This window comes from Podarcis erhardii, assembly GCF_964252035.2.
Source record: "Podarcis erhardii genome assembly, chromosome: 13".
Classification (NCBI taxonomy): domain Eukaryota; kingdom Metazoa; phylum Chordata; class Lepidosauria; order Squamata; family Lacertidae; genus Podarcis; species Podarcis erhardii.
The window spans coordinates 21,697,036-21,715,902 of NC_138502.1; the positions used below are offsets into that span (position 1 = coordinate 21,697,036).

Below are 18,867 nucleotides of genomic sequence, written 5' to 3' on the forward strand. Positions count from 1 at the left end.
CAACATCTTGCCAAACGTCTCTCTGGGTATCCGCATCCTCAATAGCTACTTGACTGCAAGAATGACTTATAAGGCCACGCTGAGCCTGCTTTCCACACAAAAGAAGTTTGTTCCCAACTTCAGTTGTGACAAGCAAAACCAATTGATAGCTATCATTGGCGGATGTTTCTCTGAGATCTCTGTCAATATGGCTTTCATATCAGCAACCCACAAAACTCCACAGGTAAAGCTTTGTGTATGAGGGTATGAAGCGTGCACATATGACATATTATCTTGCTCTTATGAATGTAGTTTTTACCATTCTCCTAGTGATATTTTGGTAAGCAGATTGTTTAAATTGAGTTGATTATGAAAACTGCAGGTGGACTCACAGTTACTTTGAAAGGTTTACTCAATTACTGTTCGTCAGCTGCTAGGGCTGGGCATGCCCCTCTAGTTCTATTCTGGATAATAATAGTTCAGTAATCTGAATTAGTCTGAACTCTCCTTGAGTTTGTTCCACTCCAGCCCAATGCCTGGCTTGTGATCCAGAAATACAAAACTCCAGAAATTCCTTTTGCATGCATTTGTAAACCCAAATGACCATTTTTGCTGACATACATGAATGACAATTGGATAAATGCAATCCAGTACAACTCCATAAGGGAAAGGATTAATCCCTAAATTTCTTATACATTTTTTTTCAGCTCACGTATGGATCATTCTTGCCATTAAAAGGATTCAAAATGCTATTCCCTTTTCTGTACCAAATGGTCCCAACTGAATCCTACCAGCAAATGGGAGTTGTGAGATTACTTCAGCATTTTGGATGGAAATGGGTTGGGGTTGGTGCTGTGAATGATGACAAAGGTGACAGGTTTTTACAGACAATGATGCCAATGCTTGCTCAAAATGGAATCTGTTATGCCTTCATAGTAAGAATGCCAAAATGGGATTATGTGGAGGGGATGGTAGACTTGATGTTAAAGCAGTTTAAAAATTATGAAGTTATGTTTGAGAAAAAAGCCAGTATATTTTTTGTATATGGAGAACCTCCATCCTTTCAGATTGTGAGGATATTTCTTTTTCTAGCAACCTATATGGAATGGCCTCCTCTTGGTAAAGTGTGGATTATTACATCCCACTGGGATTTCACATCAGTGACCATTCAGAAGACATGGGATATGCAAACCTTCCATGGTTCTATATCTTTCACTGCTCACTCAAATCAGCCACCAGGCTTCCAAAAATTTATTAAGGAGATAACGCCTTTTGCGGTGAAAGGAGATGGATTTATCCAGGACTTCTGGGAACAGGCATTCAACTGTTCATTAAAGAAGCAGGAGGAAGATGAAAAGGAAACATGCACTGGGGAGGAGAAGCTGGAGAGCATTCCTGGGATTTTGTTTGAAATGAAGATGACTGGCCATAGTTACAGTGTCTACAATGCTGTCTATGCCATGGCACATGCTTTGCACGACCTATACAGATTGAGACTGAAGCATAGAAGGTTGTTAGAAGATTGGAGATTGGTGTTTCAGAACGTGCAGCCATGGCAGGTTATTACAACACTTTCTTTCTATCTTTCTTTCTTTCTATCTCTCTCCCTCTCTCTCTTCCTTTTAGGCAAGCTCATTAATGAACCAAGATTTAAAAAACCATTCTCTCAAAATATTTCGGTGTTCTCTCTGTTTTATGCTGTTCTTGATTATGAATCCATTTGGGTAATTAATGCTAGCTTCATTATAAAATAGTGAAGGCTGAAATTGGGACAAATGAACACAACTAGGAGACCACGGCGGTGATACCAGAGTTCCCCGTTAAAGGGGTCTTGAGGGGAGGCATTGGCCATACGCCAAGAGGTTGTCATTGCTCTCTCCTCCAATGGAGGCGAAGCGGGGGGCGGGCTCTCTGCTTGAACATATGTTCTCCAGAGCCAGCCCAATCCTCACACATTCTGGATAACCCTGATGTCTCCCAGATCCCCGGCTGGGGGCTAGGAAGAATAAACGCTCAATGCCTGAGCACAGGTCTCCCTACATCTGAAATGTAATAAAGTTGTGGCCAATTCTAATCCCATAGCATGTTGTCTTGAGGCAGTATTCTGCTCAGGGGTCACCTGGGGCTGGGGGGACTCTGCCTGTCCATGCAAATATAGAATCACAGCATATACTGTCCAGAATTAAAAGTTAGTATGATAGCCCTTTGTGAAGCTCACTGAAATCATTCCAAAACCTAGTTCTTACTTTCTTTGGATTCTCTTTGAATACAGATCCATCACTTTCTAAAGCTCATCATGTTCAATAACAGTGTTGGAGAAACAATACGTTTTGATGACAATGGAGAATTAGTAACAGGCTTTGATGTTACAAATTGGATGATGTTTCTGAATGCGTCAGTGGTTAGAATAAAAGTTGGAACACTAGATCCTCAGGCTCCTCGAGGCAAAGAGTTAACCATTCATGATGACCAAATTGTCTGGCACCAAAGCTTTAATCAGGTAAGACATCATGACAATACGTTCATCAGACCAGTTCATTATTCTGGCTCCTCTTTAGGTACTAAAATATGCCTGGTACTCTAAAGATACCCCATTTCTTTGTAAAGAAATATAGACTAGTGATATCTCTTTGATCTTTACCTGCATTTTTCAAAGAATCTTCCAGCTTATTGGATTTTTTCAGTTTTTCAATAAACAGGATATCTTTAGACACACACCCCTGCAAATTGCTGATGGAATTGCTGCTGTATAACCAGGTTATGTCATGTGAAGCAGATTCAATTGTTTTTGGTACAACTTACTGAAAAAAGACCACTGAAATTTCTTCATGCTTCCTAAACTCATTCTCAATTACAAGGGGCCTTTTTCACCTTGCTAGTTATGTCTATGTTCTGGGCATAAGAGCAGCAATACAGTTTAAAGGGTTGTCCTCAGGAGTATTATTTTAGTTAATCATGTTTAACTGGGTGTGGGGAGAGCAGCTCTGAATAGGTTTAGGCTTTATAAATGTCATTTCATTTCATTGGTAAATCATGTCCATATAGAAAAAGAAATAGCTCAGACATGTAATCACATACCACCCTCACTTATGGTTTCCTCCTGAAGCTCAGTCCTACACCGATAGCTTCAGTGGATGGACAGAACTATAAGACTGGTTGAACTAAAGCTCCCTTCTTTTCCTATTTGCAAACCTACCATTCTTAAAAAACAAACAACTCCCCCTCTTCGTATTATTTCTGAACATCCATCATGCTTCTGTGCAGGTACTACCAGTTTCTGTGTGTAATGACAACTGCTATCCTGGCTACAACAGGAAAAAGAAGGAAGGAGCAAAATTTTGCTGCTATGATTGTGTGCCGTGTCCAGAAGGGATGATCTCTAATAAGAAAGGTGAGAGACAGAATAATAGCAAAATCAACAACAATAACAATAACAATAACAATACAATGATTATTTATATGCCACCCATCCGACTGGGTTGCCCCTGCCACTCTGGGTGGCTCCATTCAAAATATTAAAAATACAAAAAAAAATCAAACATGAGAAACCTCACTATGCAGGGCTCCAGGTGTCTTCTAAAAGTCAAATATTTCCATAACATCTGATGGGATGGCATTCCACATGGGAGGTGCCTCTACCAGGAAGGCCCCCTGCCTGGTTCCCTGTAACTTCACTTCGTACAAGAAAGCCCATGAAACTGAACCTCAGTAGCCAGGATGGAGACACTCCTTTGGGTATATAGCCCCGAGGCCATTTAGATGTTGAATATTGCTTGGAAATGTATTGGGATCCAATGTAGATTCCACTCCCAGTCACCAGTCTAGCTGCTGCATTCTGGATTAGTTGTAGTTTCTGAGTCACCTTCAAAGGTAGCCCCACACAGAGCGCATTGCAGTAATTCAAGTGGGTGATAACTAGAGTATGTACCACTCTGGTAAGGGACAATTGCCCACCCCTGGATGGCAGTGGTCTTGTGAATCATTGACCTGGCATTGCACAGTGCCACTTTAAGGTCATATAAGACACCCTTGTTAATACATGCATCCTTCTGGTCAGACCCAGAGGTAAGAATATTCTTCAGATAATGACTAAACCTACCTCCTTGGTAATGACATGATCTGGCCCTCAGACAACTCCTCCTGCCTGTGATCACTGTGATCAGATGTCCCAATAAAACTCCCCTACTGAAACCTGCCCCAGCCATTCTGTTGACCACGGCTTACTCCCATAGCAGCCTTCCCATCCTCCCCTTAAAAACAAATTATAAAATTAACTAATTTAGAAAATGTTAGACCCTCCCAAAAATAAATATATATATATTGAAATATCCAGCCATTTTCATAACAAAAGATATCTAGTATTTATTTCTTAGGAGAATGTAAACTGCATGAATATATTGAGGTTTTAAATAAATATTTTTAAAACAACACAGTACAACTTTTTATCATTGTAAAAGAACAAAACTTCTCATGAGGTTTTAAGACTTCCTCAGACAGATGTTGTTCTGCATTTAAGAATATTAAAATCACTCATCCTCTTCTTTAATTTTTATTTTTGAAGACATGGATTGCTGCATCAATTGTCCTGAAGACCAGTATGCCAATGAAAACCAAACTCAGTGCATTCCAAGGATTATAAGCTACCTTACTTACAATGAAGATTTGGGGATCATCTTATTTATTATGGCTATTTCTCTCTCTGTTGTCGCAGCTTTAGTTCTTGGAATTTTTATGAAGCATAAGGAGAGTCCAATAGTAAAAGCTAACAACCGGAACCTCACCTACATCCTTCTTGTTTCCCTCCTCCTTTGTTTCCTCTGTTCCCTGCTCTTCATCGGACAGCCTGGAAAGGCAACCTGCCCTCTCCGACAAACGGCCTTTGGCATCATCTTCTCTTTGGCCCTCTCTTCTGTATTGGCAAAGACTATCACTGTGGTTCTGGCCTTCATGGCAACCAAACCAGGTGCCAAAATGAGGAAATGGGTTGGCAAAAGAACAGCAAATTCTATTATCCTTCTCTCCACTTTTATTCAAGCTGGTGTTTGTACTCTTTGGTTAAGTACCGCTCCTCCATTCCCAGATACAGACCCATATTCATTCTATGGGGAAATCATACTAGTTTGTAATGAGAATTCAGCTACCATGTTTTACTGTGTTTTGGGCTATATGGGCTCTCTAGCCATTATCAGTTTCATTGTGGCTTTTCTAGCCAGGAAGTTACCTGACAGTTTCAATGAAGCCAAGTTCATCACTTTCAGCATGTTGCTGTTTTGCAGTGTGTGGTTATCCTTTGTTCCCACCTATCTGAGCACCAAAGGAAAATACATGGTGGCTGTGGAGATCTTCTCCATCTTATGCTCCACTGCTGGCTTACTGGGTTGCATCTTTTTCCCTAAATGTTACATCATTGTGCTGAGGCCTGACCTAAATAGTAAAGAACATATAATGCAAAGGAAAATATGAGAGAGTTCTGTCTTCATCTTTTTACTTTTCTCTTAGTTGCTGTTTATTGGAAGTACACCATTATTTGTTGCTCTGAGTTCTGCTCCTGAACTGAACAGTAGGGGGCGAGTTATAGGAATAACAAAATGAAACCATATATCCATCTCTTTATTACAATACTACTTAAATGTATCATTGGAAATGCTGTTGCTAAGGATCTCATGTGAATTCAAGCATGGGTGCTTGATTATTCCTATTTCTTCTTCTATTACTACTACTACTACTACTAATAATAATAATAATATTTTGTGATATACCTTACGCATCTGGCTGGGTTTCTCTAGCCACTCTGGGCAGCTTACAGCATATATATAAAAACATAGTAAAACATCAAACATTAAAACCTTCCCAATACAGGGCTGCCTATATTGTATAGTTCTTTGTCTCCTTGACATCTTAACTTAGGGCATCACTACCGAGAAGTCCCTCTGCCTGCTTCCCTTTAACTTTGCTTCTCACAGTGAGGGAACCAGCAGAAGACCCTTGGAGGAGGACCTCAATGCCCAGGCTGAAAGATGGAGGTGGAGATATAATGATAATACTACTACTATTACATAACCCACCCTTCACCCTAAGGTCCTAGGGTTGGTTACAACTATTAAAACACTACAATAGTATTAAAACACAATCATATACAATATGAAAAACCATTTAAAACAGAATTATAAAGATAAGGTGCGTCCTAAAAATAGACATCTGCAGTGTCAAAAGCCAGCGTGAACAGGTACAACTCCAGCATTTGCCAAAAGCTGCATAATGCCAGTGCTAGAAACCTCACCAGTTTCAACTCTTCTTTCTGCAGTAGTGGAGAGGCACCCTAAAAAAAAGATTTTGAAAAGACAGAATGCCCTTACCCAGGCTGTCAGCTACCAAACTTACAAGGTTGGTGGAATTAACAAGAGGGCATTATATGCCAATTTCAGTACCAGAGATTGTATGTAGGGAATGAGTAATGGGGTCCTGTGTAGTTCAGGATTTTAAACGCTGATGTGAGCATCTTGAATTGGGCAAAGAAACAAAATGGCAATCAGTTCAGCTGTTTTAAAACAGAGGTCGTATCAGGTCTGAAGGAATTCCCAGCCAACAATCTAGCTGCTGCAATTTGGACAATTGAAGCTTCAATGGCATCAAAATGCACTGGGAAATCAATGAGAACAAGCAGGATGGAACTTCCTGCATCTCTTTCCTGATAAATGTTATCAACCAGGGTGACCAAGGCAGTTTCTGTGTCTTGACCAGGCCTTAAACAATACTGGAATGGATCCAAGGAAACATATTTGCTAAAAAAATTCTCAGTAGCCATCAGCCAGGCACAACCCACCTTAAGCAGGTTGCATGCCTTCATTTTCTGTATTGTCTACTCTCCCATACCAAAGATGAATATAATTTTTCATCAGTAATTAACCTCCACTCCAAAACACTGACACCTATCTCCTATATAAAATAAAAGCACATGAACACATTCTGAACCATAACACCCCCTCACTATAAGGAATTTCACATTCTTTTGGACAAACTCATAGAGAATCATCAGTGTTACACTTCCTTTATTTGTACACCAATGAAAACATTTGATATTTCTACTTGAACAGGAACATAAGAAGGTTTGAATTCATACAGAGGGGAAAGTGTGGAAATAAACAGAGTATGCTGTTTGGAAATATTCATTAAAGAGAACCATTATTGAATATAAAACCAGGAGATGGTTTACAGATACCATTAGATACATCCACGTCAGTCTGTAGGTAAAAAGAAAATAGCTACATATACTGCTGTAGATGTAAACATGAGAATGTACATTTGGAGGTGAAACTTTTTCAATAGGAACATGCTTCTGGTGGTGTTGCTGCTTGTACTTCTGTCTCATGCTGTATGCAAGAAGTATTCCATTAACTGCAGCATATATGATGATCCTCTCCCTATTCCACATGAATTTTACCAGCCTGGTGACCTCATCATTGGGGAGATGGTTTCCCAAGTCTTCTTAAACTATGAGAGCCTCAGTTTCAAGGAACAGCCTACATTGATCTTGATTGATAAACCTGTGTAAGACAATTTCTGTTTTCTCTCAATTCTTTTTAAATCTATTATTTTCTAAAGTGGTTCTAAAGTTTGCCACCATTTTGGAAACATTTGGATAAAAGATGCTGAAGAGTACAAATGCATTTTTGTGGTGGTGGTGGTGATTTTATTAAACATCTTTCACTTCTTTTACAGTTCAGTGCCTAAGAACTACCAGCACATCCTGGCCTTAGCATTTGCTATCAAAGAGATCAATGAGAATCCCAACATCTTGCCAAACGTCTCTCTGGGAATCCGCATCCTCAATAGTTACTTGATTGCAAGAATGACTTATAAGGCCACAATGAGCCTGTTTTCCACACAAAAGATGTTTGTTCCCAACTTCAGTTGTGACAAGCAAAACCAATTGATAGCTATCACTGGAGGATGTTTCTCTGAGATCTCTGTCAATATGGCTTTCATTTCAGCCACCCACAAAACTCCACAGGTAAGCAGTGTGTATGAGGCTATGAAGCATACACATATGTCATATTATCTTGCTCTTATGAAAGCAATTTTAACCATGCTCCTGGTGATATTTTGGTAAGTAGATGATTTAAATTCAGACTTTTTTTGTAAATATTTTTTATTCATTTTCTATTACTAAAAGCCAGTATGAAACACATTTTATCAATCTCAAATTACAATTCAGATTCAAGTATTTATCAATTATGAAGCCAATGATACATTTTTTGTGGCCGCCCGCATGCTACATTTCAAGGTGAGATAATTTTATTTCATCCTGCTTCCCAAGTCTTAATTAATCCAGTATTGGAGCTTGAGGAGACTCTTGAGAGTCTGCAAGAAGATCAAACCTCTCCATTCTTAAGGAAATTAGTGATCACTGGAAGGACAGATTCCATTCTTAAGGAAATCAATGCTCACTGGAAGGACAGATTGTGAAGCTTAGGCTCCAATACTTTGGCCACCTCATAAGAAGAGAAGACTCCCTGGAAAAGACCCTGATGTTGGGAAAGATTGAGGGCATAAGGAGAAGGGGATGACAGAGGATGAGATGGTTGGACATCGAAGCTACCAGCATGAGTTTGACTAAACTGCGGCAGGCAGTGGAAGACAGAAGTGCCTGGCGTGCTCTGGTCCATGGAGTCATGAAGAGTTGGACATGACTAAACGACTAAACAACAACAACAACAACAACATTCAGTCTTGATCTTGATCCCTTATCAGCAGCTACAGAGTTTTGGTGTTCCAATCATATTGACACATTTAATAGCTTTTAGATCTGAAAAAGTTGTGTATCCCATATATTTCTTGCGTATGATGTTTATCTTATCCATGTTGTTTCTTCATTCTTCCCGTTCTCCATCATGTCATGCACAGCATCACTACTTCCGCTCTTTCTTTTCCTTTGCTCCCAGAGAATGATGTGTGATGCAGTTAAAATTACACCCTCATTCACATTGACTGTTTAAATTGAGTCTTAATTATGATAACTGCAGGCAGACTCACAGCTCCTTTGAAAACTTTACTCAATTCCTGTTCATCAGCTGCTAGGGCTGGGCATGCCCCTCTTGTACTATTCTGGATAGTAATAGTTCAGTTATCTGAATAAGGACGAACCCTCCCTGAGACAATCCCACTCCAGCCCAATGCCTGGTTTGTGATCCAGAAATACAAAACTCCAGAAATTCCTTTTGCTTGCATTTGTAAACCCAAATGACCATGTTCGTTGACATACATGAATGACAACTGGATAAATGCAATCCAGTACAACTCCATAAGGGAAAGGATTAATCCCTAAATTTCTTATACATTTTATTTCAGCTCATGTATGGATCATTCTTGCTATTAAAAGGATCCAAAATGCTATTCCCTTTTCTGTACCAAATCGTCCCAACTGAATCCTACCAGCAAATGGGAGTTGTGAGATTACTTCAGCATTTTGGATGGAAATGGGTTTGGGTTGGTGCTGTAAATGATGACAAAGGGGACAGGTTTTTACAGACAATGATGCCAATGCTTGCTCAAAATGGAATCTGTTATGCCTCCATAATAAGAATGCCAAAATGGGATTATGTGGATGAGATGATAGACTTGGTGTTAAAGCAGTTTAAAAAATATGAAGTTATCTTTCAGGAAAAAGCCAGTATATTTTTTGTATTTGGAGAACCTCTATCCTTTCAGATTATGAGGATATTTATTTTCCTAGCAACCTATATGGAATTGCCTCCTCTTGGTAAAGTGTGGATTATTACATCTCACTGGGATTTCACATCAGTGACCATTCAGAAGACATGGGATATGCAAACCTTCCATGGTTCCATATCCTTCACTGCTCATTCAAATCAGCCACCAGGCTTCCAAAAGTTTATTGAAGAGATAACACCTTTTGGAGTGAAAGTAGATGGATTTATCCAGGACTTCTGGGAACAGGCATTCAGTTGTTCATTAAAGAAACAGGAGGAAGCCTATAAGGAAACATGCACTGGGGAAGAGAAGCTGGAGAGCATTCCTGGGATTTTGTTTGAAATGAAGATGACTGGCCATAGTTACAGTGTCTACAATGCTGTCTATGCCGTGGCACATGCTTTGCACAACCTATACAGATTGAGATTGAAGCAGAGAAGGTTGTTATAAGATTGGAGATTGGTGTTTCAGAAGGTGCAACCATGGCAGGTTATTACTCAAAATATTTTGGTGTTTTCTGTTTTATGCTGTTCTTATTTATGAATCCATATGGCTAGTTAATGCTAGCTTCATTATAAAATAGTGAAGGTTGAAATTGCGACAAATGAAGGCTACTAGCAATCACAATCACAGCACATGCTGTCCAAAAGAAAAAGGAAAAAGAAAGAGTAGTATGATAAGCCTTTGTGAAGCTCACTGAAATTGTTTCAAAACCTAGTACTTCCTTTGAATACAGATCCATCACTTTCTAAAGCTCATCACATTCAATAACAGTGTTGGAGAAATAATATGTTTTGATGACAATGGAGAATTAGTAACAGGCTTTGATGTTACAAATTGGATATGTTTCTGAATGCGTCAGTGGTTAGAGTAAAAGTTGGAACACTAGATCCTCAGGCTCCTTGAGGCAAAGAGTTAACCATTCATGATGACCAAATTGTCTGGCACCAAAGCTTTAATCAGGTGATACATATTGAAAAACTATTGAGTATATACAGTAAGAGACAAAACGTTCATCGGATCAGTTCATTCTGTCTGACTCCTCTTTAGGTACTAAAATTTGCTTGCCACTCTAAAGATCCTCCCTATCTTTCTAAAGACGTATAGACAGAGTAGTGATATCTCTTTAATCTTTACATGCATTTTTCAGAGAATCTTCCAGATTACTGCATTATCTCAGTTTTTAAAGAAAACAGGAAACCCTGACACACACACCTCTGCAAATTGTGTTAGAATTGCTCCTGCATAACCAGGTCATGTCATATGAAGCAGTTTCGAATTTTTTTGTTAAATCTTATTGAAAAGGATCACTGAAATCTCTTCATGCTTCCTAAACTCATTCTCAATTACAAGGGGCCTTTTTCACCTTGCTAGTTATGTCTATGTTCTGGGCATAAGAGCAGCAATACAGTTTAAAGGGTTGTCCTCAGGAGCATTATTCTAGTTAACCATGTTTAACTGGGTGTGGGGACTGCAGCTCTGAATAGGTTTAGGCTTTATAAATGTCATTTCATTGGTAAATCATGTCCATATAGAAAAAGAAATAGCTCAGACATGGAATCACATACCACCCTCACTTATAGTTTCCCCCTGAAGATCAGTCCTATACCGATAGCTTCAGTGGATGGTCAGTACTATAAGACTAAATGAAGTAAAGCTCCCTTCACTAATTGTAAACATACCATTCTCAAAACAAAACAAAACAAACAAACAAAAAAAACCTCCCCCTCTTCACATTATTTCTGAACATCCATCATATGTCTGTGCAGGTACTACCAGTTTCTGTGTGTAATGACAACTGCTATCCAGAAGGGATGATCTCTGATAAGAAAGGTGGGAGACTGAATATCAATAACAGTAACTGTAACTGTAACAATAATATTATTAGTTATAATGCCATCCATCCGACTGGGTTGCCCCAGCCACTCTTGGTGGCTCCCTTCCAAATATTAAAAATATAATAAAATATCAAACACCACAAAGCTCACTATACAGGGCTGCAGGTGTCACCAAAAGTCAAATATTTGTTTATTTTCTTGACATCTGATGGGAGGGTGTTCCACATGTCAGGTTGCACTAGCAAGAAGGCCCACTGCCTGCTTAAGTGTAACTTCACATCTTACCAGAAAGTCCTTGAAACTGGACCTCAGTAGCTGGGCTGAAAAGGGGGGTGGAGACACTCCTTTGGGTATATAGCGCAACTTCGGGTTAAGAACTTAATTCGTTCTGGAGGTCCGTTCCATAGTTGTCAACTTTTCCCTCTTCTTGCAAGGAATCCTATTTGGAATAAGGGAATTTCCCTTAAAAAAAGAAACGTTGACAGCTATGGTCTGTTCTTAACCTGAAACTGTTCTTAACCTGAGATACCACGTTAGCAAATGGGGCCTCCCGCTGCCACGCGATTTCTGTTCTCATCCTGAAGCAAGGTTCTTAACCCGAGGTACTATTTCTGGGTTAGTGGAGTCTGTAACCTGAAGCGTCTGTAACCCGAGGTACCACTGTATAGGGCTGAGGTCTTTTAGACTTTGAATTTTGCTTCGAAATGTACTAGGATCCAATGTAGATCCTTTAGGACCAGTGTTATATGCTCCCAGCGGCCACTCCCAGTCACTAGTCTAGCTGCTGGATTCTGGATTACTTGTAGTTTCCGAGTCACCTTCAAAGGTAGCCCCACACGGAGCCCATTGCCATAATCCAAGTGAGAGATAACTAGAGTATGTACTGTTGGTACTAAAGGGTTAAGAGGTAACAAGTCGCTCTAATCACTGAGCAGCTGGAAGTCATTAAGCATCCAGGAATGTGAGTTAGTTTGTATAAAGAGTCAGTTCACCGTGTTTCTCTCTCTTCTTCTCCCCCCTTGACCTGACTCGCAGACTCAGTTAGTGGCCATGGGCGTGTTTGCTGATATGAGTTAAGTTTAGAGTAAAGTTTTCTTTATGCCGGAGATAAAAGCATGTGTGCTTTATCACCAGGTTTTTTTTCTTTTGTAAATAAAGTTTTTTCCTGAGTTCCAAAGTGCTTGCTCCAGGATTCTTCATTGGAAGGTACTGACTCTCCTGCCTTCTTCAACCGCTGCACAAAATTCTCTGCTGAGATAAGATTTATGGCGTTGGAAGCGCACTGGACATTTACTTAACATTAAACTAATTAAAGTTTAATGGACAGGTTATGGCTGTTTGTACGTTAAGAAGGAGATAAGGAGTGCAGTTCAGAGTGATTTATTAAAGGACTGGAGCGAAGACAGAAGCGGTTGCCGACAACGAAAGCCTTCAAAGCAGCTTGAGTCCTGCAACGTGCCTAGAAAAAGTTTTAAACAGGCACTGCGCAGTTTGTACTCGCTGGAAGACATCTTATTCCTCAAGGAGCCAACTCAGATGCTGGGAGACGGTCTACAGATGTGTGAGTATCGTTCCTAAGCCCCAGGGAGGATGGCAGAGTCCCAGGAAAGTTTTGCTGTCCCGTTTACGCGACTCAATGGGAAAAATTGGCAAGATTGGAAGGCTAGAGTAAGGGTTTGGTTACAAGCAAAAGAGTTGTGGAGTTGTACTGAAGCACCGCCTTTACAGGCAGCTGCAGACGCGTCTGCAGAAGACAAAGCAGCAGCAGCAGCTTCACAGAAACGCGACAGGAAAGCTCAAGGTCTATTAGTTTTGGCAGTGGGACCAGAGCAAATGCCTTACGTTTCTGAGTTAAAGAACACGCATGAGGTCTGAACGGTTCTGCAGCAACTAAATTCCAGAAACACTGCGGAGGCCCAGATCCATGCTACAAGATGTTTGTTTGATTTACGTCTCCAACCGGGAGCGTGTGTGAAAGAACATATTGCCAAAATGGTGTCTGCCTTTAATCAACTAAGACAGCTGGGCATTCCTTTCTCTATGGAGCAGCAGTCATACATATTGTTGTCTTCTCTTGATAAAAGCTATGAGACTCTAGCTTTAACTTTGGAAGCTATGCCTTCAGCTGAATTAACCCTTGAATACATTTCTTCTCGGCTTGCAGATGAACAGCACAAAAGGCAAAGAGAAAGAGGTTTGTCTTCAAAGGGGAGTTGTGCTGTGCCTAAGAGTGGGGATGCTGAGTTTGAGAATACAGTAAATGCTTTTGCAGCTAGACACTGTTTTCGCTGTGGTTCCTCTTCCCATTTAATCAGGAACTGCACACGTGAACCTGGTCAAGACAGCACCAAGGCCGTTACCCCTAGTTACCAGACAAGGAGTTCCAGGGGACGTCGAAGAAGAGAAAGAGGTCGTGGCTACTCCCACAGCACACAGCACATGGCTTCAGCAATGGCGTTGGTGCAAGGGCGTGGCCAAGGCAGCAATCTACGCTAGTTGATCGACAGTGGTGCATCTCACCACCTGGGCGCGCCATCTAGTGTCCGTTTGCAGAATTGCAGGCATTTGCAAACCCCTAAAGTTGTGACAATGGCAGATTCAACTAAGTGGTCCTTAGAGACCGTAGGCACAGTGTTCTTGAATTGTTTGCATACAGAAATTGATTCCTATGTGCTAAAGGGAATGAAGGGGTGTATTTTGTCTGTGTCAGAACTTGATAGAGATGGGTTTAAAACTGTGTTTGAAAATGGGGTTTGCACTATTTCAAAGAATAACGTATCTCTTTTGCAGGTGGAATGCAGAAATGGGTTATATTATTTTGAGACAAGTCCAGATGAAGTTGAACAGGTTCATGCTGGTTGTGTGAACTCGCCCACTCATAATTCTTGTGTTCATTTATGGCACCGCCATTTGGGACATATTAACTTTCAGTATGTTAAAAGGCAACCTGAATTATCAGAAGGGTGCAAAATGAACAAATGTACTAAGTATTTGGATTGTACTGCATGCAAAAGGGCGAAGGTTCATAGATGCAGCTATCCCAGTTCAGATAGGAAATCTGACAAATCTGACTTGTGCATATGGACCTATGTGGCCCAATGCCTGTTGCTAGCATGGGAGGTTTGAGGTATGCACTGTGTCTCTCGGATGACAAAACAAAAGTCACATGTTTTTTCCTCTCAAAACAAAAGCAGATACTGCAGAAACAGTTAAAAATTGGATTTGTGCAGTAGAACTTGAATTCGGTACTAGAGTACTTGCTTTTCAGACAGACAGAGGGTCAGAATTTACTGGGTCTGTGTTGCAGAATTTCTTTAAGAGAAAGGGAATTAAGCATCATCTGTCTACACCTTATTCCCCCCAAGAAGGAGGCATGGCCGAACGTAAAAACAGGGTTCTACTCTATGTTGTTTGATTCTAAACTCCCTCAAAGTTACTGGGCGGAAGCCTGGCAGACGGCTACTCATATTCTGAACCGAGTATATAATTCGGTAATTAATACTACGCCATATTTGGCTTTATACGGGAAGAAGCCCAAAGTTAATTACTTTCGGGTGTTTGGATCTCAAGCCTATGTACTTATCCCAAAAGCGTTAAGGAAAAAGGGAAGTCCAAGGGCTAGGAAACTCATCTTTTGTGGGTACGAACCACACGCCAAATCTTGGAGGTTCGTGAACCCAAATGGGGATACTACAAGAGTGGTTCTCAGTAGGAGCGCTGAATTTTGTGAGCAATCCGGATGGACTCACTTACATGCTAACCCTGACATTTTGAGAGATGATTTAGGGATTTATGCTGAGAATGAAAGTCCAGAGAGTGGTGAGCCAGAAGGGGATGGTGCACATGGTTCAGATGCAGATTCTGACCAGGCACAAGGTTCTTCTCCTAAGGTAGAAAAGCCAGAATCTAGGAGTGTTCCAACATCGCCAGTCAGTAGGCCTAGCAGACAGCAAAAGCGAAGCAGGTCGCCTGCAACACCAAGCCCAAGGGAGGTATCTAAATGGAGGTCTTTATCCCTAGAGGCGCATCCAGATATAAAGTCTGAGACAGACTCTGACAGCCAACGGTCAGAGGGGGCACAAGAGGAACAATTGCGCAGGTCAAAAAGTGCCACAAAGGGCAAACCACCAGAGCGGTTTAAGGTGACAAGTGTATACGTAAATATGGCACAGTGTGAGCCAGATAGCTATATAGAGGTACAACAGCTTCCAAGCTCAGAAGCCGTAAAGTGGCAGGAAGCAATGGAAAAAGAGATGACTTCAATGAAGTCTCTCGGTGTGTTTACAAGTACAGAGCTTCCGAAAGGGCAACAAGCTGTAGGTTGTTGATGGGTATATCGTTTAAAGCCCACAACTACTGAGGAGTTGCAATATAAAGCCCGACTAATTGCAAAAGGATTTTTGCAGCGCAAAGGTGTTCACTATTCTCAATTCTATGCCCCTACTTCAAGATCGGAGTCATTAAGAATGCTTCTAGCCTCTTCAGCTAAGAAGGGAAATAAGCTGTTTCATTTAGATGTCAATGTGGCTTATTTAAATGCAGACTTACAGGAGGAAGTCTATATGACACCACCACCAGGTTTTGAAGGAGACAAGCCAAACCAGGTCTGGCGCCTACACAAATCCATTTATGGGTTGAAACAGTCCGCCTGTAATTGGAATTCCTGCTTAAATGATGCTCTAGAGAGCATGGGGTTCAGAAAAAGCACAGCAGATGCGTGTCTTTATCTAAAAGGCTCGGGATGTGAACAAGAAGCAGTTTTGATATTTGTTGACAATTTATTATATAGTGGAAAGGATGATAAACTTGCACAACAATTTGCCACAAAGCTTGGAGAAAAGTTTCAGATAAAATCACTAGGCACTGTATCTGTTTATCTAGGAGTTAAAATTCAACAAGATGAAAATGGGAACTATTGGCTCAGCCAAGAAGCTAAGATCCAGCAGTTGCTGGAAAGGTTTAAAATGGACAACTGTGCTGGTGTTAAAACCCCAATGGAGTTAAGTTACACAAAGGATGCTCAAGCCAAGCAACAGGCAGAGTTCAGTAATCCCGGGGTTTACCAGTCAGCGATAGGCAGTCTACTCCACATTGCACAGTGGACTCGGCCTGATATAACATATGCTGTCAACATGCTTTGTAGACAAGCTGAAAAACCATCAATGCATGCTTGGCAAGGAGTAAAAAGAGTTTTAAGGTATCTCCAAATTACCAAAAGGTTTTGCTTAAAACTATCAGCAGAGGGCAGCACACAACTTGAATGTTGGGCCGACAGCAGTTGGGCAGATGCTGGACCAGATAGAAAATCAGTGTCAGGAATGGCGATAAAATTTGGAAATGCACTAATTGGTTGGAGATCAAGATAGCAATCACTTATAGCTTTAAGTTCAACTGAATCTGAGTTCAATGCATTATCAGATGTATGTAGAGAAATGGAATTTTATAAGCAACTGGTACAAGAATTGTTTGGAGAATGTTCCCTACCTATCAGAGTGTGGGAAGACAATCAACCTTGTATTAAACTAGCTAAATCAGGTCAATTCAAGGCACTCACAAAACACTTGGATATCCGTTATCAAAATGTATGCCAAAGTGTAAAACAAGGTTTAATTGAACTAAAGTATTGTCCAAGCAAAGAAAATCTCGCAGACGGTTTTACAAAAGCTTTGAGTCCGCAATCCCATAAATATTTCTGTTCAGGTTTAAATTTGAATTAAGGTTGGTACAGCTCAGTGTTACGAGCGAGAGGGGGTGTTGGTACTAAAGGGTTAAGAGGTAACAAGTCGCTCTAATCACTGAGCAGCTGGAAGTCATTAAGCATCCAGGAATGTGAGTTAGTTTGTATAAAGAGTCAGCTCACCGTGTTTCTCTCTCTTCTTCTCCCCCCTTGACCTGACTCGCAGACTCAGTTAGTGGCCATGGGCGTGTTTGCTGATATGAGTTAAGTTTAGAGTAAAGTTTTCTTTATGCCGGAGATAAAAGCATGTGTGCTTTATCGCCAGGGTTTTTCTTTTGTGAATAAAGTTTTTTCCTGAGTTCCAAAGTGCTTGCTCCAGGATTCTTCATTGAAAGGGTACTGACTCTCCTGCCTTCTTCAACCGCTGCACAAAATTCTCTGCTGAGATAAGATTTATGGCGTTGGAAGCACACTGGACGTTTACTTAACATTAAACTAATTAAAGTTTAATGGACACATACCACTCTAGCAAGGGCCCATTGCCCAGCCCTGGATGCAGGGGCGTAGTGACGGGGGTCGTGGGGGCGGTGCACTCCCGGTGACAGGGTGATGTAGGGTACCATTTGGCGTGCCCCCTGCCTGCTACTCCCCCAAACCCAGTGAATGGCAGAGATGTAAAGGAGCTGCTTCCGTTCTCCCACTTTCCCTGGCTCACTATAGACTTGTCAGTCATGGGGGGGGGGACACACAAAATGTCACCCTCCTTCAGCCTGAAGGGGGGTTTACATTCAACACCCCCCCCCCCGCAACTCCCCATAGGGCAAGTGAGTGAGGTGGCCTTGTCCAGCTACAGAATCTGCTGGGAGACCATACCATTAACAGCTCATGGTACGGGGGATGCCCAGTCTTTCCCCAAACACTATTCTTCAGCTTATTCGCCCCTGGAAGCTTTCTGCTTTAAAGTTGTGCTTCCAGGGGTGAATAAGCTCAAGAACAGTGTTTGGGGAAAGACTGGGCATTCCCTGCACCATGAGCTGCTAATGGTATGGTCTGCTTTCTTTCCTCTCCTCAGCCTTCACACTAGACTAGAGGGAGAGGGTTGGAGGAGCCAGGCTGCAAGCTTATGCATACTTCCCCATGAGTAAACCTGGTTGAAGTTTGTTGGATTTACTTGCTGAGTAAACATTTGTAGGGCCTGCACTGATAATACTCCCCAGTTTAAAAGGAAGATCCAGGTCAGATAGCTTTCTCCTCTTTTCCTTAAAGAGAACTTAATGCTACTGGTGTTCTCTGGGCAGCTATTTTGGGCTGGAGGGCAAAGTCCTTTGGGGTCACCTGCATTATCCCCTCCCCTCCGGTGCTCTTCTTGTGGGCTCCCCAGAGGCAAGAAAACAGGATGCTGGCCTCTTGCTGCGACTCCTCAGAGGAGAGAGGGAAGGGGAAGAGGAATTAGGAGTCAGGCTAGAAACTGGGAGAACCAGGGTTCGAATCCCCACTTGGCCAGTGGGCAGGGAGAACCATACAGGCCACTGTGACCATGCAGGAGGTGGCGTATAAATGCAAAAAGTAAAAAAGTAAAATAAAGGGCCATCCCTTTCTGCATGATTTCCCTCTCCCCCTGCCCAGCTTCACCTCAGACTCATGACAATATTGCAAGCAACA

General features: G+C 41.4%; 1 protein-coding gene across 1 annotated transcript; it reads left to right on the top strand.

The window, feature by feature from the left end:
- Positions 1 to 61: 61 nt before the first annotated feature.
- LOC309326924 (vomeronasal type-2 receptor 26-like) lies at positions 62 to 5,442 on the top strand (the record flags this gene model as incomplete). The annotated part of the gene is made up of 5 exons (XM_081835953.1): positions 62 to 223; positions 687 to 1,538; positions 2,252 to 2,479; positions 3,244 to 3,370; positions 4,541 to 5,442. The coding sequence occupies 5 exons, from the start codon at positions 62 to 64 to the stop codon at positions 5,440 to 5,442; spliced, it is 2,271 nt and encodes a 756-aa protein (XP_081692079.1).
- Positions 5,443 to 18,867: the final 13,425 nt, after the last annotated feature.